General features: G+C 40.5%; 1 protein-coding gene and 1 long non-coding RNA gene across 5 annotated transcripts in view; one reads left to right on the top strand and one right to left on the bottom strand.

The window, feature by feature from the left end:
- Positions 1-24,371, top strand: part of Nipal2 (NIPA-like domain containing 2) — a 111,478-nt gene that overhangs the window by 12,203 nt on the left and 74,904 nt on the right. For all 3 annotated transcript variants that reach the window (NM_001130559.1, XM_063263832.1, XM_006241544.5), the window contains 2 exons: positions 21,748-21,816; positions 23,289-23,460. In NM_001130559.1, the coding sequence (NP_001124031.1) occupies positions 21,748-21,816; positions 23,289-23,460 (241 nt within the window). The remainder of the gene's footprint in view (positions 1-21,747; positions 21,817-23,288; positions 23,461-24,371) is intronic.
- LOC120093631 (uncharacterized) overlaps positions 13,320-24,371 on the bottom strand; it is a 76,983-nt gene continuing 65,931 nt past the window's right edge. For both annotated transcript variants that reach the window (XR_005487045.2, XR_010053750.1), the window contains exons 3-4: positions 18,194-18,431; positions 13,320-16,913 (exon numbers count right to left, since the gene is read on the bottom strand). This is a non-coding gene — a long non-coding RNA (uncharacterized LOC120093631). The remainder of the gene's footprint in view (positions 16,914-18,193; positions 18,432-24,371) is intronic.

Here is a 24,371-nt window from a genome sequence, read left to right as displayed (position 1 = left end):
ATTATCTCAAGAGGCAAGGAGGTTAGTAGGAAGAGCAGTCTAATCCCTCCAGTGATCTAAAACGAGCCAGATTCCGGGCTGTTGCTGCTGTTTGCTGCTGTGAATATGGTTTCTGCACGACTCTGTCGCAGTTACTCTTCTCACTGCTCCTGTTTCGTGCTTAAGGCCCTGAAAGCTGTCTCTAAGTTAGTCTCATGTCCCCCGGTCTCCCGCCCACTGTCTATCCGCTGTACTTTTCGTAGTTTGAATTTCACATGATCCTGAAGGCTCATGTGTTGAAGGTTTGGTGGCCCCATGGGAAACTGATGAACCTGTAACAGGTGGAGTCTAGTGAACAAGAGTTAGGTTGTGTGGGGCACGCCCTAGCTTGATATACTGGGATCCAGGCCTCTCAGCTTCTCCCTTTGATTTGTGGAAGCCAGGAAATAAACAGGTGTCTTCCACCGCATGCTTCTGCCATGATGGGTTATGTTTCGACAGGCCCCAAAAGCAAGGTCCCAAGTGACCATGGGCTAAAACCTCCGATGCTGTCCATGGGCTAAACTCCTCCTCCTTTTAAGCAGATAACTCTGAGCATTTCTGTGGAAATGAAAAATCTGGAAAGATGAGAGTCCTCTAGAACTAAACCTGGGCCTGTTCTTATGTAGTTTAGAGTCCTTTCTGCTCTTGCCTTACCTGTAGATCCATGGGAAACAAGACTCCCGCCTGCTTCTCCACTCAGCTGTGCTGGTGACTTTGTGACCCTGTGCCTGCTCAGCCCTTCCCAAGAAGGAGCACATCCTAAATGAACTAACCCCTAAAGGAACCCACACCCCAACCCCTACATCAGCTGCAAACTGTCTCCTTCATGACATAAAAAGACCACACATGTAATTGATTAGGGAAAAGCTCTTGAAATGGGGAGACTATCCTAAATCACCCAGATGGGCCCCAAACGTCACTGCTCATGTCCTTTCAACAGGAAGGCACAGGGAGATAGACACAGAGGAGAAGAAAACAGTGTGAACACAGCCAGAGATTCCAGCAGTCTGAATAGGTAAAGACAATGGCTGGATTCTCTTCTGGAGCCTCCAGGGGAGTAGAGCTCTTCCAACACCTTGGTTTCATCTCAACAAAACTGAATCTGGCTTCTGGACTCCAGAATTGAGAAAGGGTAAATTTTGTTGGTGTTAGTCACCAAGCAGAACAGCCTCAGGACTGAATACATGTGCAACCTAGGCAGACTCAAATTGCATGCTCTGTTCCCAGGGCTCCGGAGAGCACGCTCTGTGCACACTACACAAGTGTGGTGTGTCTGCTGTTACTGCTTTCTCTGATCCTTGGCACTTCTTGAGGGATTGGGGCCTAATATTTAGCAGTTGCTGAATAAATCCCAAATAGATGTATGGCTGAGTGAGTAACACTCGAAGCTTGCTTCCTTGAGCCTCTGTCTCCCGGATGTCTCCTCTCTGACCACTTTCCTTTCACACCCTGTGTTCTCCTCAAGCTGTGTCCACATGTGATTTGAAGTTGGGCCGTGGTTTTGTTTTTCTCCTTAACATCTTTTCTTGGTTCCACCAGCTTCCTTTTTATCTTTTGTTATCTCCCACTAAACTCATATTTGTAAGCCCACAAAGCAGGTTTTTTTTTTTCATTTTAGTTCGAAGTTCTTCAAATATATGAAACAGTAGAAAGAAGTCATACAATAAACACTGTGAAATTGATTGTTAACAATATGAGCTGTCTAATTAGTTCTTCTCTGTGTACATAAATACAGATAACAATTTGACAGGTAGCATCGAGTCTTTCTCTCCTAACTGCTCACAGGTGCATAGATGTATTGCTAAGAATCTGGAGCGTCTCCTTTCCCTTCTGGCTATTTTGGAGTGGGGCGGGGTGTCCACCTATCCACAGGCCGTTTGTGTCACTGCCGTAGTGATTCGTTTACCGTCACTCAGTGTGGCCTAGTGCTGATATCAGAAGGGCATCCTATGTCCAGGTCAGGCTTGCCTACCACTTGGAAGAGGAACAGCATTATTTCAATCAGGAGTTGACTACAATTCTTACTATGTTCACAATCAGCGCTGGATCTTTTCAGTCACACACTAGCTCCATCTTGGTCTGAATATGTTTTGAAGATAGAGCCAAGAATATGGTTGAGTTCAAAGTCAAGGCTGGGAAAGACTTACTCGTTCTATACATTTCTATGTTATCATATCCCATCTCCCATCTGGACAGACTGGCCCACTTAGGGATTACAGGTCAGTAACACAAGAACGCAGGTCACTGTGGAATATTTAAAGGACATTCTGGCACCAAGAAGAAAAAAATGTAGGCTCTAAGATTGTTATTTCAAATAAAATTAAAGCACCGTAATAGTTATCAGTGCTGATATTTTGAACTTCATTTTTAATGAATCGTTTGCTATGGCTGCCACCATCTGTTTGCCAAGACATCTTGGAAATGCCAGAAATGAGGCCACAGCACTCTTAAAAGTAAGGGTTTCCTCCTGTGTTTCTGGCCTGGGCTTATTAACTCCATAATTAAGATGTGAAATAACCTCTTTTCCTAAGACTCTCTTTGCTTCATTTTATTTTCTCTGAAATTAACAAAAATTCTGCTAATTTAAGAGAAGATTGAGGCATTGATTTGACTAGACAAAAGGTCAGCTCGTGCAGCTCGTCCATGAGAGTGACTCGAAAATGTCACCTGGGTTCTGTAGGCCAGGCAAGTCCTTGAGAAGGGACTCTCAGATGCCACCCAGTGTCAGTGGGCCAGACTGTGTTACTTTGCTTCACTAATTCTCTGATCTCTTTATAACTACTTTTAGTAATCCAGCTAGGAGAAAGCACGATGTGGGGATGAGGGGGCCTCAATTCCACTAGTTCTAATTACTATGAATCATGTGACATATCAAATAAATAATGATCTAGACATATTTAGTTGGATAAAACTTTTATCAGGACCTATTCACCATAAGAAAATGAAATTTCCGATTGCAGCTGAGGATTTCATCATCATTAAATCACATTTATCAGAATTAATCTAATCAGAATTAAGTGGTATTTACAGGTACCAGTAATGTACAAGTTATTACAAGTTCCCGCATAACATTTAAGGCCATTAAACCTGGTTATTCTAAAGTCATTGTAAATTTGAATCCCCTTTCCCAAAAAATTAAATATGAGAGTTGGTCAGCCTTTTAAATCTTAACAAAATAGACAATTAACTTATAAAGAAGTCTATTCTTGCTCATGGTCTTAGAAAATCCAATCTAGGTTGGGCAAACCCATTGTTTTTAGGCCCCTGGCACAGTGCTAATGGCAGTGGTGGAACAAACTTATCACTGCATGGCAAGAAAGTAAGAGAGAGGGTGGAGGAACCAAGCCCTACAATCCTTTCAGAGGGCAGTCCCTCAATGGCCGATGGTCTTCCCACAAGGGCCCTCCTTCCAAAGGTCAACATCACCCCCCAAATATTGCCATTCTGAGGACCAAAACATTTAATACATGGCATTTGGGAAAAGCAACAACCATGGCAACCGCTAGTGAGGACTTACTCTAAGTTACGGGTTCAACTGAGAAATGTCCCCCACAGGCCCAAGTGAGGTAGCCCCCAACTGGTAGTACTTTTTGTAGATGTTGTAGGACCTTTAGGATGTGGAGTCTGGCTGTAGGATAAAGGCCATGAAAGGTAGCCTTATCTGCTTCAGTTCTGTCTGTTTCTCTGCCATACACTCTCACCATGATAGAATCATCCTCTATGCCTCCTCGAACATGATGAGCTGAAATACCCTGAAGCTGAGAAGCAAAATAAATCCTTCCTCCTTTAAGTTGCTCCTGCCAGGTGTTGTCACAGTGGTAGAGAAACTAATTGATATGTTGCTTCTACTATTCTCAGGTGTGGATGAATGAATGTAATAGGGATGCAATAAATTTAAGTTAGAGAAAAATCTTGGGAAAATATTAATATATTAACTTACGTATAATGTTATTAGAAAGCTGTTTCTGACACTTGCTTTTGCCAATGTATTTCCTGTTTGTTGAGTATAGTATGATATTGAAAGTCAGCATTCAGGTTTTTATTGCACACTTATGACTCTCTTAGATGTTCAAATCTGAATTCTGGAACAAACTTTTGCATGAATTCAATGCACTGTGGTAAACAGTTGGAAAGTGATAGATGCTGAAAAACTCAGATGGAATGGAAATTCAGCACATTAGTAAAAGGAGCTCCAGAGGAAGACTACAGAGAGCAGGAGAACAGCATTCAAAGAATGTGGTAACTGAAGGCAGCACACAGAAAACCATACATAGAAAGTTGTAGAAAAAGTGCAATGAATAACAGAGGACATCTCAGCATCTCAATAAAAATGACATTTCAAAATATTTAATGAAGTAATTGTCAACCTATGCATCTAAATTCAGCAAAGCAGATGTCATGAATATATTTACACAATTTTCAGAGAATTTAAATTTCAAAAAAGTTTATTTTAAAAGCTACTGAAACTTTCTCCAGAAAGGACACTGAAAATATACCATCCAAAAAGTGAAGATAGTCCATATATTTATCAGCTGATGGATAGATAAATGAAATGTGGTATATCTGTACACTGAAGTATCACATAACCTTTAAAAAGAGGTTAAATGTGGCTGCACATTATAATTTAATGAACTTTGAAATCATTATACTACTGAAGAAACCAAACACAAAAGTGCTGAGTGCTGTTCAGCCGTTGCAGGGATGGTGTGACATGGTTCCTGACTCTGGAACAGACCCAGCAGGGCATGGACCTCCATGAGTGTCAGTGGTTGCTGTGGGTGTAAGGCTTGTTTGTATAGTGTGTGTGTGTGTGTGTGTGTGTGTGTGTGTGTGTGTGTGTGTATCTTTATGTTCCTCCTTTGGAGGAATGTCCTCTCTGCCAAGATAAATGACTCTATCATAATGAGAGAGTATGAATCTGGGAGGCGAAGGTGTGTCTATGTCTCAGCAAAATGCTAAAATGCTGTGACCTTTAGGACAGCCCTTAAGGCTGTGGGAAAAACACTGAAAACATGAGTTCTCAACTATATGAAATATAAGAATACAAAATGAATTATATGAGGGACTTTGAGGACTTAGAAAATCAGAGACATTTGCACTATGAGCTAGCTTTTCAGAAAAATGCAAAGACAGAAAGATACAAAGGCAAGCAGATTCCTGAGTTCAAGGTCAGTCTGGGACAGAGGGAGTTAAGGTCCAGGCCCAAGCATGGTAGGTAATTTCAGGATGATGGCCCACCCAGCTAGCTTATCATCCATGCTTAACAAAGGCAGGCAGATCCCTGAATTCTTTTGCAATGTTTAAAATAAATGTGTTTGCTGACTCTTTCTAATAATCAAGGGGTTGGGATACTGATTCATCCCATGATAATCAAAAGGGATAATCTGGGGTAATGACTGAATTGATATAAATAAAACACTCAGCTCTTGATCTGCAACAGATGAACTATCCAGAGTTTTTAGAGTAGCATGAGAAAGCTGTCTTGAGCAGAACACAGTCCATCAGCTTGTAACCCATAATTTGACTTCGAGTCATTTGTTTTGCTGCTCCCAGACACCCCTTCTCTCAGAACCCCTCTCCAAGCTGAGGCTGATCCTTGGCATAAAAGGTTATATAATTTGTGCATGCATCTGTATAAAGGCTTTTTGTTTGTTTGGTTTTTTTTTTTTAAGAAAAAGTAACTTGATACAGACATAGAAAGTAGACTTATTGCCAGGAACTTAAAGAAAGGAGGAATGAGAAGAAATGGCTGCTCATGGCGGAGCTTCCTTTGGAGACATGAAATTATCTGAAGTGAGATCATAGGGACATCTGATATGCAATATGAGCTCTACCTCAAAGCTAAAAGTAGAGTGATGAGCAAAGAAATGGCAAGCACAGATGGATAAGACAAAGACTAAATAAAATTAACAGTGACTGCAAAGGCTCATTCTCTGCTCTCGAGAATGAGGAACAGCATGGCCATTCCCAAGACAGTGTGGCAGTTTCTTTAAAAACCAAATATACTCTCACCACGTGTCTAGCATCATCCTGTTTGGCATCTGCTCAAAGGGGCAGAAAACAGATCCACACAAAACCTGTGTGGTGACATTTACAGCAGCATTTGTTCATAGCTGCCTAAAGCTTGTAAGCAACAAAGACTTGCTTTAGAGGGTGAATGGATAAATAAACTGTGGTACATCCAAACAATGGGAATGTGTTCAGTGCTGTAAAATATGGCCTAGCGTAGCATTGAAGGATATGAAAGAAGCTTCACTGCTATTACAAAGAGAAAGAGTCATCCTGGGAAGGGTCACCACTGTGTATCTCCATCAATATGACACTCAGGTAAGACCCGGAAGATAGTAAAGATTGATGTTTTCAAGGGTCACATTGGGTAGGAGTGAACAAATGCAGATTGAGGGAGTTTGGGAGGATGGAGGGAGGTTGTTTGTTTACATTCACAAAACCTTTGTTAGGGTTATACTGGTGGCTGGCTATTTTAGTTCTTATAGATCACTTACTGTGCTTGATTTACCAATTACATCTTTTTAATAAATGTGTTTGCCTAAGGATAGCCTTTCAAATGAATAGTTTCTACCTCCACAGATTCAGTTAACCATGAGTCAACATATTTTGTAAAATTCAAATCTATACTAAATATGTATAGTTTTTTTTCTTACCGTTATTTTCTAAATGATGCTGTAGAACAGCTATGTTTATAACATTTCCATTTTATTAGCTATTGTATTAACTTCTCCTGGGGAGATGTGAACAGCATCCCTTTACCCTCATAGGCACCCACAGGAGACCAAAGTAGCAATTCTACCAAAGTCCACCCAAGACATCCCCATGAAAGCTGAGTCATGGAATCTCACCTTCAATTAACCTTTTGCTTCTTATATACTCTAGCATCTATCTCTCAGTATGTGGGAGGGCAAATAGATGGAGTGATGGAAATGGCTAGAATCCCAGGTGAGGATCCTGGGACACTAGGGAGTGTCAACAACTTCATTACTATTAGCCTATTAGAGCTAACCATCACTGTTCTGCTCATTTCATTGCCTTAACTGCTGAGTCAAAGTAATCTCTACTCCAAAATGGCAATGAGATTATTGTGGTATCCTGAAGGAAAGTCATATTAGAACAATATTATAAGTAAACTAGACATTGTTTAAAGTTACAGGAGCATTATGTATTATACACAAATACTATGTATAAGATATTTGAGCAGCACACTTTGGCACCCACAGAAGCCTTGAAATTATTGTCCACAGATACCAAATGCATTACTTTTTTGTTGCTATGACAAAATTCCTGATATAAGAGAAGAGAAAGCTTATTTCAGCTGACAGATCAGGGGATAGAGTCCATCCTAATGGGATGTACTACAGGACAGTCAGCTGCTTGCCATGGTGACAGGAGGCTACCTGCTCATATCTAAGCATATCAAGAAGTAGAGAACAGAGAATGCAGCACACAATTGCTTTCTCCATTTTTATTTTGTTTGTTTTGTTCTAATTCAATTCAGGTACCATCCTCTGGGTACCTGAGATGAATGGTGATTTGAATGAAAATGTTCCCCATAGGCCCATAGGGAGATGTGGCCTTATTGAAGGGAGTATGTTGAAGGGAGTGGGTTTTGAGGTTTCAGAAGCTCAAGCCAGGCCCACTGGCCCACTCTATCTTCCTGCTGCCCACCAATCCATATGTAGACCTCTCATCTTCTCTAGCACCATGTTTGCTTGTGCACTTCCATACTTCCTGCCATGATGATAATGGACTAAATTTCTGAACTGTAAACAGCTCCTAATTAAGTGTTTCTTTCATAAATGTTATATATATATATATATATATATATATATATATATATATATATATATGCACATGTGGGCCTAGTGTTCTTTTTTTTTCTTTTTTTTTTCAGAGCTGGGGACTGAACCCAGGGCCTTGCACTTGCTAGGCAAGCGCTCTACCACTGAGCTAAATCCCCAACCCCGGGCCTAGTGTTCTTAAAGGCCCTCTTGAAACCCCTGTGAGGGGAGTTACAGATACTGTGAACTGCAATGCTGTGCTGCAGACCAAACCTGGATCTTCTAGAAGAGTAGCCAGTGCTTTTAACCTCTGAGCCATATTTCCAATCCCTTTAGGCTTTTCTTAATGTAATCCAACTGTCAATCAAAATTAACCATCACAAATCCATCCCTTGCCAAGTTTCCCAACTCATAACAGTTGTAATATTATTCAAAAGTTCAAATTCAAGATCTTCGAGCCCTGCAAAAATGAAAATACAGATTACATACTTCAAATATGCAGCAATACTGAGTAAGCCTTTCCATTCCAAGAGAAAGGGTTGGGGCATAGAAAGGATGGAGGGGACCCGGCAAACAAAGAGGTATTTGGGGTTAGTGAAATTCCCCAGTAGATGCTGCACCAGTAAACATGTATCATTGTATAAAGTGAAACTACACCCTATAAAGATCAAGAAAGTAATCTTTCAACAAACCAAAAAGAAGATAGCCACACAAATATAATTCCACCTCTAACAACAAAAATAACAATGCAACAGTCATTTTTCCTTAATATCTCTTAACATCAATGGACTCAATTCCCCAATAAAAAGACAGACTAACTGACTAGATAATGTAAATGGGACCAGCATTTTTCTGCATACAGGAAATGCACCTCAGTGACAAAGACAGACACTACCTCAGAACAAAAGGCTAGAAAAAAAATTTCCAAGCAAATGGTCCCAAGAAACAAGCTGGAATAGCTAAGCTAATAAAAGAATAAAATAGACTTTCCACCAAAAGTTATCAAAAAAGACAAGGAAGGGCACTTCATACAAGTCAAAGGAAAAACCTACCGAGATGAATTCTCAATTCTGAACATCTGTGTTCCAAATGCAAAGACACCCATATTCAAAAGAAACTTTACTAAAGCTCAAAGCATACATTGCAACTCACACAATACTAGTGGGAGATTTAAATACACCACTCTAAACAATGGATAGATCATGGAAACAGAAACTAAAAGGAGACAGTGAAACTAACAGAAGTTATGAACCAAATGTGTTTAACAGATATCTATAGGACATTTCATCCTAAAACAAAAGAATATACCTTCTTCTCAGCACCTCATGGTACCTTCTTGAAAACTTACCATATAATTGATCAAAAACCAGGCCTCAAGAGATACAAAAAGATTGAAATAATCCCATGCATCGATCAGATCACCACAGACTAAGGCTGATCTTCAATAACAACAAAAACAACAGAAAGACCACATACACAGGGAAGTTGAACAGTGCTCTAATCAATGATAACTGAGGAAGAAATAAAGATATTAAAGACTTTTTAGAATATAATAAAAATGAAGGCAAAACTTACCCAAACTTATGGAACACAATAAAGGCAATGCTAAGAGGAAAATTCATAACTCTGAGTGCCTCCAAAAAGAGAATGGAAAGAACATATACTAGCAGATTGACAGCACAACTAAAAGCTTTAGAACAAAAAGAAGTAAATATAGCAGGGAGGAGTGGACATCAGGAAATAATCAAACTCAGGACTGAAATCAACCAAGTAGAAACAAAAAGAACTATACAAAGAACCAACAAAACCAGGAGCTGGTTCTTTGAGAAAGTCAACAAAATATGTAAACTGTTAGCCAGACTAACGAGAGGGCATGGAGACAGTATGCAAATTAACAAAATCAGAAAACAATATAGAGACATAGCAAGAGAAATTGAGGATATTCAAAAAAATTATCAGATCCTATTACAAAAGCCTATATTCAACAAAACTGGAAAATCTGAAGAAAATGGACAATTTTCTAGACAATATGAGGTACCAAAGTTAAATGAGGATCAGATAAACAGTTTAAACAGTCCCATAACTCCTAAAGAAATAAAAGTAGTCATTAAAAGTCTCTGAACCAAAAAAAGCCCAGAACCAGATGGGTTTAGTGAAGAATTCTATCAGACCTTCAAAGAAGACCTAATACCAATACTCTTCAAACTATTCCACAAAATAGAAACAGAAGGAACACTACACAATTCATTCTATGAAGCCCAATTTAGCTTACATTTAAACACACAAAGATCCTACAAAGAAAGAGAACTTCAAACCAATTTCCCTTAAGAACATCGATGCAAAAGCACTCAATTAAATTCTAACATGCCAAATCCAAGAACACATTAAAAAGATAATCCATTATGATCAAGAAAGATTCATCCCAGGGATGCAGGAATGGTTCAATATATGTAAATCCATCAATGTAATCCACTATATAAACAAACTCAAAGATAAGAACCACGTGATCATTTCATTAGATGCTGAGAAAGCATGTGACAAAATTCAACACCCCTTCATGATAAAAGTCCTGGAAAGATCAGGAATTCAAGGCCCATACATAACATAGTAAAAGCAACATACAGCAAACCAGTAGCTAACATTAAACTAAATGGAGAGACACTTGAAGCAATCCCACTAAAATCAGGGACTACAAAAGGCTGCTCACTTTCTACCTGCCTATTAAATATAGTACTTGAAGTTCTAGCCAGAGCAATCAGAGAACAAAAGGAGGTCAAAGGGATACAAATCGGAAAGGAAGAAGTCAAAATATCACTATTTGTAGGTGATATGATAGTATACATGAGTGACCCCAAAAATTCCACCAGAGAACTTCTACAGCTGATGAAGAACTTCACCAATGTGACTGAATATAAAATTCACTCAAATCAGTAGTCCTTCTCTACTCAAATGATAAACAAGGTGGGAAAAAAATTAGAGAAATGACACTCTGAACAATAATAGTCCCAAATAATACAAAATATCTTGGTGTGACTCTAACCAAGCAAGTGAAAGATCTGTATGACAAGAGCTTCAAGTCTCTGAAGAAAGACATTGAAGAAGATCTCAGAAGATGGAAAGCTCTCCCATGCTCATGGATTGGCAGGATTAATAGAGTAAAAATGACCATTTTGCCAAAATCAATCTACAGATACAATGCAATCCCCATCAAAATTCCAACTCAATTCTTCACAGAATTAGAGCAATTTGCAAATTCATTTGGAATAACAAAAAAACCCAGGATAGCGAAAACTATCCTCAACAATAAAAGAACTAGGGGAATCACCATCCCTGACCTCAAGTAGTATTACAGAGCAATAGTGATAAAAACTGTATGGTAATGGTACAGGGACAGGCAGGTAGATCAATGGAAGAGAACTGAAGACCCAGAAATGAACCCACTCACCTATGGTCACTTGATCTTTGACTAAGGAGCTAAAATCATCCAGTGGAAAAAAGATAGCATTTTCAACAAATAGTGCTGGTTCTACTGGAGGTCAGCATGTAGAAGAATGCAAATTAACCCATTCTTAGTTCCTTGTACAAAGCTCAAATCCAAGTGGATCAAGGACCTCCACATAAAACCAGATACACTCAAACTAATAGAAGGAAAATTGGGGAAGTGCCTTGAACACATGGGCACAGGGGAAAATTTCCTGAATAAAACACCAATGACTTATGCTTTAAAATCAAGAATTGACAAATGGAACCTCATAAAATTGCAAAGCTTCTGTAAGGCAAAGGACACTGTCAAAAGGACAAAATGGCAACCAATAGGTTGCAAAAAGATCTTTACCAATCTTACATCTGATAGAGGGCTAATATCTAATATATACAAAGAACTCAAGAAGTTAGACTGCAGAGAACCAAATAACCCTATTTAAAAAGGGGATCCAGAGTTAAATAAAGAATTCTCAACTGAGGAACATCAAATGGCCAAGAAGCACCTAAAGAGATGTTCAACATCCTTAGTCATCAGGGAATTGCAAATCAAAACAACCCTGAAATTCCACCTCACACCAGTCAGAATGGCTAAGATCAAAAATACAGGTGACAACAGATGCTGACAAGGATGTGGAGAAAGAGGAACACTCCTTCCAATGGTGCCCAACAAGGCAATCCTCTGCTATATATGCAGTTGGAGCCCTGGGTCAGTCCATGTATAGTGTTTGGGTAGTGGTTTAATCCCTGGGAGCTCTGGTTGGTTGACATTGTCATACTTATGGGGTTACAAGCACCTTGCTTTCTCTGACAGGGCTTGGCCTTCCTCTAGGCCTGTGTGTGAACACTTCTGTAGACCTATTTTCTTTCAGCCAGATCTGGGAACAGAGATCTGCTCCTGGGTTTGTGTGAGCTGAAGCCTCCAGGTAGGTTGCTTGGCTCAGAAGAGTTGGTCTTACCTCTGCTCCCAGGTGTGTAGGTGCTCCTGGTAGCTGGATTTCAGCTCTCGGTGTAGGCAGACACCCAAAGCATCCTGCCCCTGACTTCTCCTAGGTCCCTTTGCCCAGAGGGCACAGATGGCACTAGGTGATTTCCTCTTGGGTCAGGAATGTGGTCAGAAGTAGTTGTCTCCTCTGAGTTCTCAGGATTGTCTGCACTTCTGAGAGTCTAGCTCTCTCCCCCACAGGATTTGGGTGCAGGGAGCTGTGGGACTGGTTCGTTAAGATCCTGGTACAGGCAGAAACCCAACTGCTCCTAAATTCCTGTATCCAGAGGCACTCTACAGTTTCCTCTTGGGCCAGGAATGTGAGCAGAAGTGGGCAGAAGTGGGGGTCTCCCCTGAGGTCTCAGGACTGTCCGACGTTCTGGAAGTTCAGCTCTCTCCCCCATGGGATTTGGGTTGCAGGGAGCTGTGGAATCGGTTCAGTTTGTTTCATTACTTCTTAGAAGGGGGAACAAAATACTCACAGGAGGAAATATGGAGACAAAGTGTGTAGCAGAGACTGAAGGAAAGGCCATCCAGAGACTGCCACACATGAGGATGTATCCCATATGCAGTCACTAAACCCAGTCACTACTGGGGATGCCAAGAGGTCCATGCTGACAGGAGCCTGATATAGCTATCTCCGGAGAGATTCTACCAGAGCCTGACTAATACAGAGACAGATGCTTGCAACCAACCATTGGACTGAGAACAGGGTCCCCATTGGAGGAGTTAGAGAAAGGACTGAGGTAGCTGAGAGTTTTGCAACCCCATAGGAAAAAGACAGACAAATCAGAAATCCCAGATTCCCCTGGTACTAATCCACCAACCAAAGGGTCAGCCATGGATGGACCAATGTCTTTAGCCGCATATATAGCAGAGGACGGCCTTGTTGGGGATCAATGGGAGAAGAGGCCCCTGGTCCTGTCAAGACTCAATGTGTCAGTATAGGTAAATACCAGGGCAGGGAGGTAGGGAGGTGGGGAGGCAGGAGGAAGGGAGTGGGTGGGTAAGGGAGCACCCTCATGGAGACAGGGTGTAGGGGGATGATATAGGGTGTTTCTGAAGGGGAAACCGGAAAGGGTGATAATATTTGTAATGTAGATAAAGAAAATATCCCATAAAAATGAAAAAAAAAAGACTGTTGGTCCTGGAAGGAGCTGAGACATAATTGTTCCAGAACTATGCTTTGTCACAAGGAGCTTCCAGACTACAATCAGGTCCTGAAGCAGAAGAGAAGTACTATGTGTCAGAAAGAGCACGAAGAAGGGAAGAGGCTCCCCTTTAAAACATGAAGAGGGCTTGGTTAGAGGAGTAGCTTAAAGTAATAATGGCAGCCGTCAAATGCAGGGTGATGGGTGGTGGAGACAGAGAAAAGAGCCATTTGCAGGAGGTCTGACTTGTATAAATTGGTAGAGGGAGCTGGCAGAATATTTTATACCATGCAGTTATGTTTGGGATAGCCTCCCTGACAAGGGGGATGGGGGAGCCAGGAACTGGTTAGAGCCATAAATTATGAGCACAAAATTCACTGCACGGAATAGCTTCTTAATGTCTCAAGGAGAGAGCTGCAGGGTGGGGGCCTAATTTGTTTCAGGCTGTGGAATCTGCCCTCTGAGACTTTTAAAAGCAGCACCATGATCTAACACATACTATAATTTTCTGAAATCTATGAAAGGGAAGCAATGACATAAATAAGAGTTAGCCTTAAAAGAAAGTATGAATTCCAAGGACAATGATTTGTCAATGTAGATTCATGAAATGTGACAAATGTGCATTTGTGTTTGTGGAGGACACAGATGATGAAGTAAAATATATGTTACTGGAGTAAGGAGCACATGGGCGAACTTGGTGGTTTCTGCTCAATTTTCCTTATGAACCTAAAACTTCTAAAAATGAATTCTATTTGAAATGTAATCACAATGACTAATTGAGTGATATACAAGATTAGACAAGCTGAACTAGACAATATCCTATCATAGTACCAGCAACATATAAGGTAGCAGAGAACAGAATGCAGTTAAACTAAGGGAGAGTGTTAATAATGCTGCAGATGATGAGAGCATTGATGAAGTATACAGTGTGTATCAAGAGCATATGACTAGCTCCTTGGAGAAACTGGATTACTTAGGCACTGCCACTCTGGAAAGCTGTCTGGCAGTTTCTGGCCAAGCTAAAAATGAACTTACCACACAGCCCAGCAATTACATTTTTGGGCATTTATCCCAGAGAAATTAAGACTTATTTCATGAATTTATACACGAACACTCATAGCAGCTTTATTTATACCAGCTCTAAAATGGAAACTATACAAATGTCACTCACCAAGTGAATGGCTAAACAGGCTGTGACGTGCACATGCCACAGTTACAACATACAACAATTACATACCATAGCAATGCAACAATTTCATACTATAGCACATGCAACAGTTTCATACCATAGCAATGCAATACTTACATACCATAGCATATACAACAGTTAGAGGGCATGGACCTGATATGCCATCCTTGGGCAAAACATGATGTTATGCTCAGTGAACAAGAGCCAAATTTCAAAAGTATACACACTTCATGATTCCACTGGGACATTTATAAAATAACATTAAATGAAGAATGGATTTATGGTTGCTGGTGGTAAGGGACAGGCAGAAGGAAGGTCTGTGCCTCTGTAAAAGGCTAACAGAAGGGGTCTTACAGTGACGGAACTAATGAATAAATAAACTGTGCTCTTTACAGAACACACAAGCAAGTACATATATAACTGATAAAAGGCCAATCTATTGCTAGTGGATATTTTATTCTAGTTGTATGAGATGTTAACATGGGGGTCCATTGGTCTTACCAGTGGAATTCTTTGTAACCTACTATATGAATCTACAATATGTCAAGATAAATTTTTAATTAATTACAATTGCTAATGCGGTAGAAGTAAGACTGGATGTAACCTTGTTGATAGGGTGTTTGCCTAGGATGCATGAAGCCTTGAGCCCCATCCTCAGCATCACATAAACTGGATGTGGTGGGACAGAGCTTTACTATCAGCACTCAGGAAGAAGAATCAGATTTCAAGGTCATCAGCAATAGTGAGTTCAAGACCAGCCCACACTAGATGAGACCTTGTCTCAAAAAAGGAGGTAGAGAATAAAATTGGAACTTCTTAATCAGAAGCCAATATACAAGTTCAGTTACATTAAAGGAGTAATTTCAGGAGATCTATTCTATAACATGGTGATTATTGCTAGTTATATAGTATATTGTTGAAAATTACTTAGAGAATGAATAGATTGTCCTCACCACCAAGATATATGTGCATTTTCATGTTAATTAAATTTGGTAATTTTACAATTTGTATACATACTTCAAAATATATTTTACACAATAGATACAAACAACTCTCTCAGTTTTAAATAATGATACAGACATATTAAAAGTGAATTAATGGTAGTGTGTTGGGATATATAACATGAAGGTCTGTTTTTGTATATTCACAATGGTTGATTCTGGACCAGCAGAGAGCTAAACGCTGGCAGGATCTTTGTATTGTTATTTCTGTGACCCAACTCTAGCCTCATCTTTTGTAAACATTCATCCTTCCTCACTAGCCTAGAGGCAATCTAGAATTGTATCTGATTGACTGCAGTAAAGAGCTGGACAGGAAGTGGAGGGCTGAACCTACCAGCTGGTGAGCCCACAGACCAAAGCAGTGGTAGAGCTAGCCACGTGGTGGGATGTAGTGCCAGGATTAGTCCATTAAGTTTAGAGTGACTGGGAGAGTGCCTGGCTATAAGGCCTGAGCTTTACAATAGTAAAAAGCCTCTGTGTCCCTGTTTTCACTGCTGGCAGGTCCACTATGGAGACGGAAATATCAAGAGAATGCAGCTGCAATCTGTTGATATCAGATATAAGGAACTGTAAGGAAAAGAGTACATTTATAATGATAAAAAGAACAATTAAGTGGGAAGATAAAACACCCTAAGCTGCACCAACAAAGAAGGCTTAAAGCAAATACATAAAGCAAAACCCAGTAGATTTTAAAGGAAAGACAAGGTAGACCCATGTTGGGGTAGGTTTTTAATATTGCTCTTTTGGCAGTGGATAGTAAGGGGTTGAATACAGGATGAATGGAAATCAGTAGGGGATACATAGATAGACATGAACTACTTAAGTCTCTAGGCACAAGCCAGTTCCCCACACAGCTTATTTCCTGACCACACTCCACAAATCAGAAATTACTAAGCACAATAAGGAATACTGCAATCAGTTAAAAAAATTCAAACATGTTTCTTAAAAATATCAGGCTCAGCACCGTAGAGAACTCTTAAAAACTATGGAAAGGATACTTTAGCTCGCAGCACTGAAGGCTTCTGTAAGTGGTGCCAGTGGAAAGGATTCAGTTTTCTTTAAGGGGCTGGCCATGGGGAACTTGAACATAAGTATAAGGGCTACACAAATTGTACTTGCCTTTTAGATGTCTTTTGTTTGCTTGGTTTTGGTTTGGGTTTTCCTTCTTCCTTTCTTCTTTCTCCTCCTTCTCCCCTTACCTCCCTCCCCTCTCCTCCTCCTCCTCCTTCTCCTCCTCTTCCTCTTTCTTTCTTCTTCTTTTTGAGAGGGAGGTAACAAGAATAAAGAGTGGATCTGCGAGGAGTGGGAAGTGAGTGTGATCAGGGTTCATGGTGTAAAGTTCCCAAATAATCAATAAAAATACTATGTAAAAAAATTTTTTTAAAAGAATTAGTCTACTATAAATAATTCTGATATAAAGAAAAATCCTATTTTCATAAAGATATTAGTATTTTAATTTTATATTATTCTAGATCTTGTGCTTTTCTAAAGAATTAAAGAATAAATTCTCTCTCAAAAAACAATAATATGGCTCAGGATAAATGTCACAATCAGAGAGTTGGAATGGCTGATGACAATGGAAAGCTATATAGAAAGATATAAATGGGAGGAAGTGTGTGGCTGGCAGAAGGAAGAGGAAAAGCTAGCAAAAACCCAAATGAAGATGGAAAAGGTAAAACTGAATAAAGAAGTAAGACTGGAGTCTAAGAAGAAAGAAGTGCCTTAATTTCAACTGCGGAAAGGAAAGTCTCCAGGCCAGGTGGCTCAGTGGGTGGGTCCTGCCACCATGCCTGAGTCCAGCTGTGCATCACACGGTGGGAGGGAGAGCAGACCCCACAGGTTGTTTTCTGGCCTCCACATAATAAAAGTCTTCAACGTTTTGGAGGGAAAAAGATAGAAACATCTGTAACATTTTATTTCTTTGGGCAAAAATATGTAATTTATACACATAAGCTATCACAAATATCCCATATTTATTGAACTATAGTTCACATACCATATAATTTTGTCATGTAAAATGGACCGTCCATTGATTTTAAGTATATTTGCCAAGTTGTAAAACATCATGGTTACCCTGAGCACATATTATCATCTATGAAGAATCTGTACCATTTTGTTGTCATTCCTAAGTTTGCTCATTCCCCTCCTCGAGTCAACCACTGAATATGAGCGAAGCCAGATAACATGATCTTTCAGACTGAATTCTCACAGGCAACACACACTCTTCAAAGTTCATCCACCCTACAATGTGTCTCAGTAGAGTCTTTATGGCTGTGTGACATCCATCATATCACCACACCACATTTGCTTATCAGTCAGCAAACGTTGGATCATTTCCACTTTTGACTTTTATCACTAATGCTGCAATGGACATTTGTACAAGCTTTGAGTGAGCATATTTCCATGTTTTTCTTACTGAAACATGTGTCAATTCCATGTCTTTGAAAAGTAGTCAAAGTGTGTTCCAAAGAAATCATATCATTTTGCCTTCCTACCCGCAGTGTGTAGGTTCTCTTTTATCTCACCTCTGCTGACACTTGCTATTGTCTCGTTTTTATTTGTAGCCAACTTACCAGGTGTGCAGTGTATGTATTCCGGTTTTGATTTGTAGTCCTCTTTGGAAAGAGCTGCTCATGGCTTGTCCACTCCTGTCTCATTGAATTGTAGAAGTTTTTAGTGCAGTGCCCTACAAGGCACTATCAAGCCCTACAGATAAGGATTTATAAATATTTCCTCCTGTTCTGCTGTTTGCCTCGTCAATTTATTGACGAGTCTTCTGAGCCACTGGAGGTTCTGGTCTGCAGTGCTTGCCTAGCAGATGAAAGGAAACAGGACAGTCATCAGCCACCAAATAAATAAATACATAAATAAATTTCTATCTCGATGGAGTCCGACCTGTGCATTTTGTATTTTATTGTATGAGATTTTGGTGTCACATCCAGAACACCCTTGTCATATCTGGCCACCAATTTTAAAATACCCATGCTGATTCTTTTGAATGGTTCATTAAATGATTTAAAGGCTTTTAGAGTCAATTATTTCTCTTCAGCAATTTACTTTTATAGCTATGGAAGATTTTCATAATTATACATTCAATGCCAGCTTTCTTTTGATTCTTTGTTTTCCTAATTATTGCCAAATGCATTAGATTATACATTTAAAAAGCACAGAAATAGCACATTGTATTGTGATACAAGCATTCCCCCATGAGCAATAGTGAGCAACACTGGTGCCAAGTGCCTTTATTAGGAACACAGTCTTAACTGATTAAAGACCATATTATATGTCAACTGTAAAATGACATATCTTAGCTTTTCTGCCTCATTTTTTAAATACAGAATTTCACTTTGGCTTGGGTAACAGAACTCTGAAACTTCAAAGACACCTTGAATCTGAAAAGGAGGTCTTATGGTTATGCTCTCTTGAAATTCAAGTACCTCTTTGGAACTTGAAGCTGGCTGGAAGTTATGTTCAACGTGTATGCTGGGGTCTGTGTGCCACTGTGCAGGTGGAAGACAAGGGCCAAGTTTCCCTTCTTCCTTACTGAAGCAAGGTCTCTCTTGTTGTTTCTGCCTTGCAGCTTACACTACACTAGCTGGTCCACAAGTTTCTAGTCAATTCTCCTGTTTCCACTCAGGGTAGGAGTGCTGGAATTACAGATACAAGCCACTGCATCTGGTGTTTTATGTGACTCAGGTCAAGTTCACATTAATCCACTGAACCATCTCCTGACCATCCATCTTTTGAATTTTATTTTATTTTTGACAGGTCTCTCCCTACACCTGGGGTTACCTGATTTGGTTGGCCAGGCTGGCTGGCCAGTGAGTTCCAGGATCTTCCTGTCTCTACTCCTCTGATGCTGGGGTTACAGACACGACCACCCTTTTATAATGGGTGCTTTTACATAGATGCTGGAGTCAGAACTCAAACCCTTGTGCTTATACCACAATTGCTTTGCCCATGGAGCCATCTCAGCAGCCCACATATGAATCATTTATAGCTATCAAATAATTCATAACCTATCTTTGATAAATATTTGAACAATATGAAGAACTCTTTTTTAAACTTTATGATTCTTATTTAAATTGTTATGTGCTTTTCAAGCATTTACTGGTCCCCTAATTTTGAGTGGTATATTATTCAGAATAATAGGGTTATTCCATTACTGTTGTCCACCACTGTCCATTACTGATGTCTGCCACTGTCCATTACTGGTGACCACAACTGTCCTCCACTGTCCACCACTGTCCATTACTGTTGTCCACCTCTGTTCACTACTGTCCACCACTGTCCACTAATGTCCACCAGTGTCCACTAATGTCCACCAGTGTCCACTACTGTTGTCCACCAGTGTCCACTACTGCCCACCACTGTCCACTACTGTCAACCACTGTCCACTACTGTCCACCAGTGTCCACCACTGTTGTCCACCACTGTCCACCACTGCCCACTAATGTCCACCAATGTCCACTACTGTTGTCCACTAGTGTCCACTACTATCCACCACTGTCCACTACTGTTGTCCACCTCTGTCCACTAATGTCCACTACTGTTGTCCACCACTGTCCACTGCTGTTGTCCACCACTGTCCACTACTGTTGTCCACCACTGTCCACTATTGTCCCCTACTGTTGTCCACCACTAATCCATTAGTGTTGTCCACCACTGTTCACCACTGTCCACTGTCCACCACTGTCCACCATTGTCCACTACTGTTGTGCCTTCTCACTGTAGACTGTAAAACAATCTCTGCTGTGCTTTGTCAAATTGAGAGTAATCAACTCTCACAGAATAAAGTGGAAACCTAAGACGTGGTCCTCCTACCTCAGAGAATTTGCCTTCTCCTTGTAGAGCCCAATGGCACACGTGGTGATATTTAAAAAGAAACACACATTTACCATGAAGGGTCTAACTTAGGAGGCTGAGCTGCTTTGGACCTCTGCAGGAAAAGAGGGTAAGGTCTGACTAGAGAGGCTGATGGAGACCAGTACCACCTAGGTGAAACCAGTGTTGTGAACACATGTTCCACGCGCCTGAGGGTGGGCTATGCCGGTTGCTGGAAGCAGAACTGTGTGCTGTGAATAGCTGGATGGCTCAGGTGAGGGCTTGTGTGGAAGCTGGCATTGGTAATGTAGTCAACTGCAGAGAAACATGGTGGTAGATAGTGACCGGAGGAGTGGTGGGAAGTGCAGTCGTCTAGTGGGGCACCGTCGAGTAAAACATGCCGGAAAAGATCTCCCCTCCCTTTTACCAAAGCCAGGAAAGAGAAAGAACATGTCAAGATTCCCCAACCAGCTCCACCTCAGATTTTCCTTTGACTTGAGTCCTATAATCTTTCTCTCACCACAGTCTTTCTGAGTTCATTGAGAGGAAAGGAAACAAACAGAGCAGATAAGTCAGAAGCTCCTGCATGGAAATGTCAGAACCTGATAGGGGTTTTCCTCAGTGGCTGGGGCAGACAAATGCCTAGAAAGTCTAGTGAAGGGCTTAGCTACTTCCTTTCCACTATTCAGCTCAGACTGGCCTTGTGGCCCTCTCTCCTGGTTGCCCTCCTCTGCTTCCTTCCTGCTCAGATTACTGGCACAAACCGACACACTGGGCTATGACCTAATAAGTATTTTTTTATTTTATTCATTATTTGTATGTATATAGTTTATGTGTGTGTACGTGTGCACATACATACATACATACATACATACATACATACATACATACATGGATAAGATATGTGTGGAGATCAGAGGACAACTTTCAGGAACTAGGTTCCTCTTTTCCCTGTGGGTTCTCCAAATCCAAAGTGTTAGGATGTGCATGCATCACAGGTTCTTACCCATGGACCTATCTCACTGGCCTTGACCCAGTTATTTCTAAAAGCCAGTATCTGGTTGCTTTCTCACTTTAATCAAGTATTATTCCCAGGGTAGGTTTGGCAAATGTATGTGAAACAAAGCTGAGCAGATGAGTAAGTCAATTAATATATCAGCATTACCCCACCCCCACCCCATCCCACCCCACCCTGCCCCCACCTGGCCCCACCCCACCCCTCCCCCACCCGGCCCCGCCCCACCCTGCCACCTATCATCTTACAAGTATTAAGACTATTTAAAGAAAATATTTCCTTTTACAGATTCACCTTTTTGGAGTTCTGCTGGCCATTTTAGGAAACCTGGTTATCAGCATTTCCCTAAATATCCAGGTAAGTAAAACTCTACTTTTCTGACTGTAGCTTGATCTGGGAATGTCACACACCTGTCACAGATTAGGGCATGTTCCTTTCTGTAGCAATTTCACCCATAAAAACAGAAGAAAAATAATAAAAAATCATATTTTGTGATCCAACTGTAGAATGCAGGTCTTGAAGAAGGTAGGATATATGGTAGGAGCTGAACTGAAATTAGAATTGCTGATGACGGTAAAGTAAAAACTGAATAAATATGAACTTCAAACCATACCATAGATTCAGTCCAAATTGCAAAGCATTTCATGAGTCAGTGTGAAACAGAATCAAATCAGTATAGTTTCTAAAGCTGCTGAATTAAAATAGATCTGAATGTCGAAATATCTCCCTGAACATTTGTTATACTATGTATTGAAAAATGTTTTCTTTTACTCTGCTCTGTTTGAGTTTTAATTTTATTCATATTTTATACAAATTTTAATACACCAAAATATTTGCTTTCTGACCCACAAACATTGTGCCACACTTAGAAAGGCGTTCCTTGTTCAGTTTGTTGCTGCTGCTGCTGTTTTCTGGTACTAGGGATTAAAGTTAGGACCTTGTGCACACTGAGCTCCAGCTCCAGCCATAAGACTTCGAGTTTTTAACATTCCATTCTAGACCTCTAACTAATTTTAAGGTAATCTGGACCGGTTCACTGGTCTTGTAAGGAAATAGGCTTGGTTATCATAAAACCTAGGGGAGCTGCACTTATGAATCCCTTAGAAATTCGGTGGTTTGCTTTGTTTTGCAGTGCTGGGGATAAAACCCAGAGCCGTGTGGAGGCTCGTGAGGTACTCTACCACCAAACTATACCCCAAGCACATTGTATATATATTTTAAATACAAAGAAATATTCAAACCAGATATGAATGAGTTTGTCTGCCACAATTCCCAGCAACTTGCTGTATTAATTGTGGTAGACACCTCAATGCATTCATCTGAGTCCCTTCTAAAAACATACTTCAGTGCCTGTGTTTTGTTAATGTTCTTCTGGAATCTAGAATTACTTTAAATTGGCATAGTGCTCTAAGTATCCACAAGATACTTACTTAGAGATAGTAACGATGGTATATTTTAGAGTTGTTGTAAGGGGGAAAAGAGTGTTCTTAAATAAAAGACCCTCAAGACTATAGAATGCTATAGAAATAATTGCTTCTGCTATTAATATACTTGGGACAAAAACAAAGCCATAACAGTCTGCAAGTAAATTAGAAAGCTCCGATGTAATACTGTGAGACTTGGGACTCGGTTGTACATGCCTTTAATCCTAAGACTTAGGAGGCAGAGGCAGAGGAATCTCTGAAAGTTTGAGGCCAGCTTGGTCCAATAATGAGTGCCAGGCCAACCAGGGCTACATTGTGAGAATCTGCCTCAAAAATAAATAAAATCTGACAGCAAGTTCTAATTGGATCAACATGTTTCCTATGTATATTCTGATTTGCTTCTAGAAATATTCTCATCTTCATTTGGCCCAGAAAGAGCACCCAAAGCCATACTTTAAGAGTGTGCTTTGGCTGAGTGGAGTCCTGCTGATGGCCATAGGAGAGACTGGCAATTTCGCAGCCTATGGGGTTGCCCCCATCACTCTGATCGCACCACTGGGCTGCGTGTCAGTTACAGGTGGGTAATTCATCCCTACGTTGGCAAATTAAATGTTCACAAATTAGAAGAATTGGTTAAAAAAAGTAACAGAAGATGTCTTCCTCATTCCTGAGTGTGCTCACATAGGACTCAGTCCTAATCTCTATTGTGCCTGCACAGCACCACGTTAGCCACATAGAAGCATGTTTTCCACAGCTTTTCCATGATACTTAAAGGTGATATTCTCAACATGGAAGCCTTAACAAGTTCAGCTTATTAAGTGTCACTTTAATGTTATACTAGCTTTGTTTTTAAAACAATGTATTTTTATTAATTTGTTTGTAGAATTTGCTATAACATATGGTGATGATGGTATCCAGCTCTGACTCCTCTCCCCAATGTCTTACACTTCACTGTCTTCCACCCCCCTCATTCTCTCTTACAGCAAATGTTCTAGTCTTTTTTTTTAAATTCTTTTTTATTGGATATTTTTAAATTTATATCTCAAATGTTATTCCCTTTCCCAGTTTCCCCCATAAGCCCTCTATTGCATCCCTATCCCCCTTCTATAAGGGTGCTCCCCCTCTCCAACCTCCCTCCCTTCACCTCCTCACCCTGACATTCTCCTACACTGGAGGGCTCCAGCTTTGCCATGACCAAGGGCTACTCCTCCCATTGGTGCCCATCAAGGCCATCCTCTGCTACATATGCAGCTGGAGCCATGGGTCTGTTCATGTGTACTCTTTGGGTGGTGGTTTAGTCTCTGGGAGCTCTGGTTTGTTGGTATTGTTGTTCTTATGGGGTCGCAAACCCCTTCAGCTCCTTCAATCCTTTCTCTAATTCCTCCAACTAGGACCCTGTTCTCAGTTCAATGGTTGGCTGGTAGCATTTGCCTCTGTATTTGTCATGCTCTGGCTGAGCCTCTCAGGAAACAGCTATATCAGGCTCCT

The sequence above is a fragment of the Rattus norvegicus genome, chromosome 7 (assembly GCF_036323735.1).
Source record: "Rattus norvegicus strain BN/NHsdMcwi chromosome 7, GRCr8, whole genome shotgun sequence".
In the NCBI taxonomy this organism is placed as follows: domain Eukaryota; kingdom Metazoa; phylum Chordata; class Mammalia; order Rodentia; family Muridae; genus Rattus; species Rattus norvegicus.
Note: the sequence above shows the minus strand (reverse complement) of the source record. Positions and strands in the feature narration are given on the sequence as shown.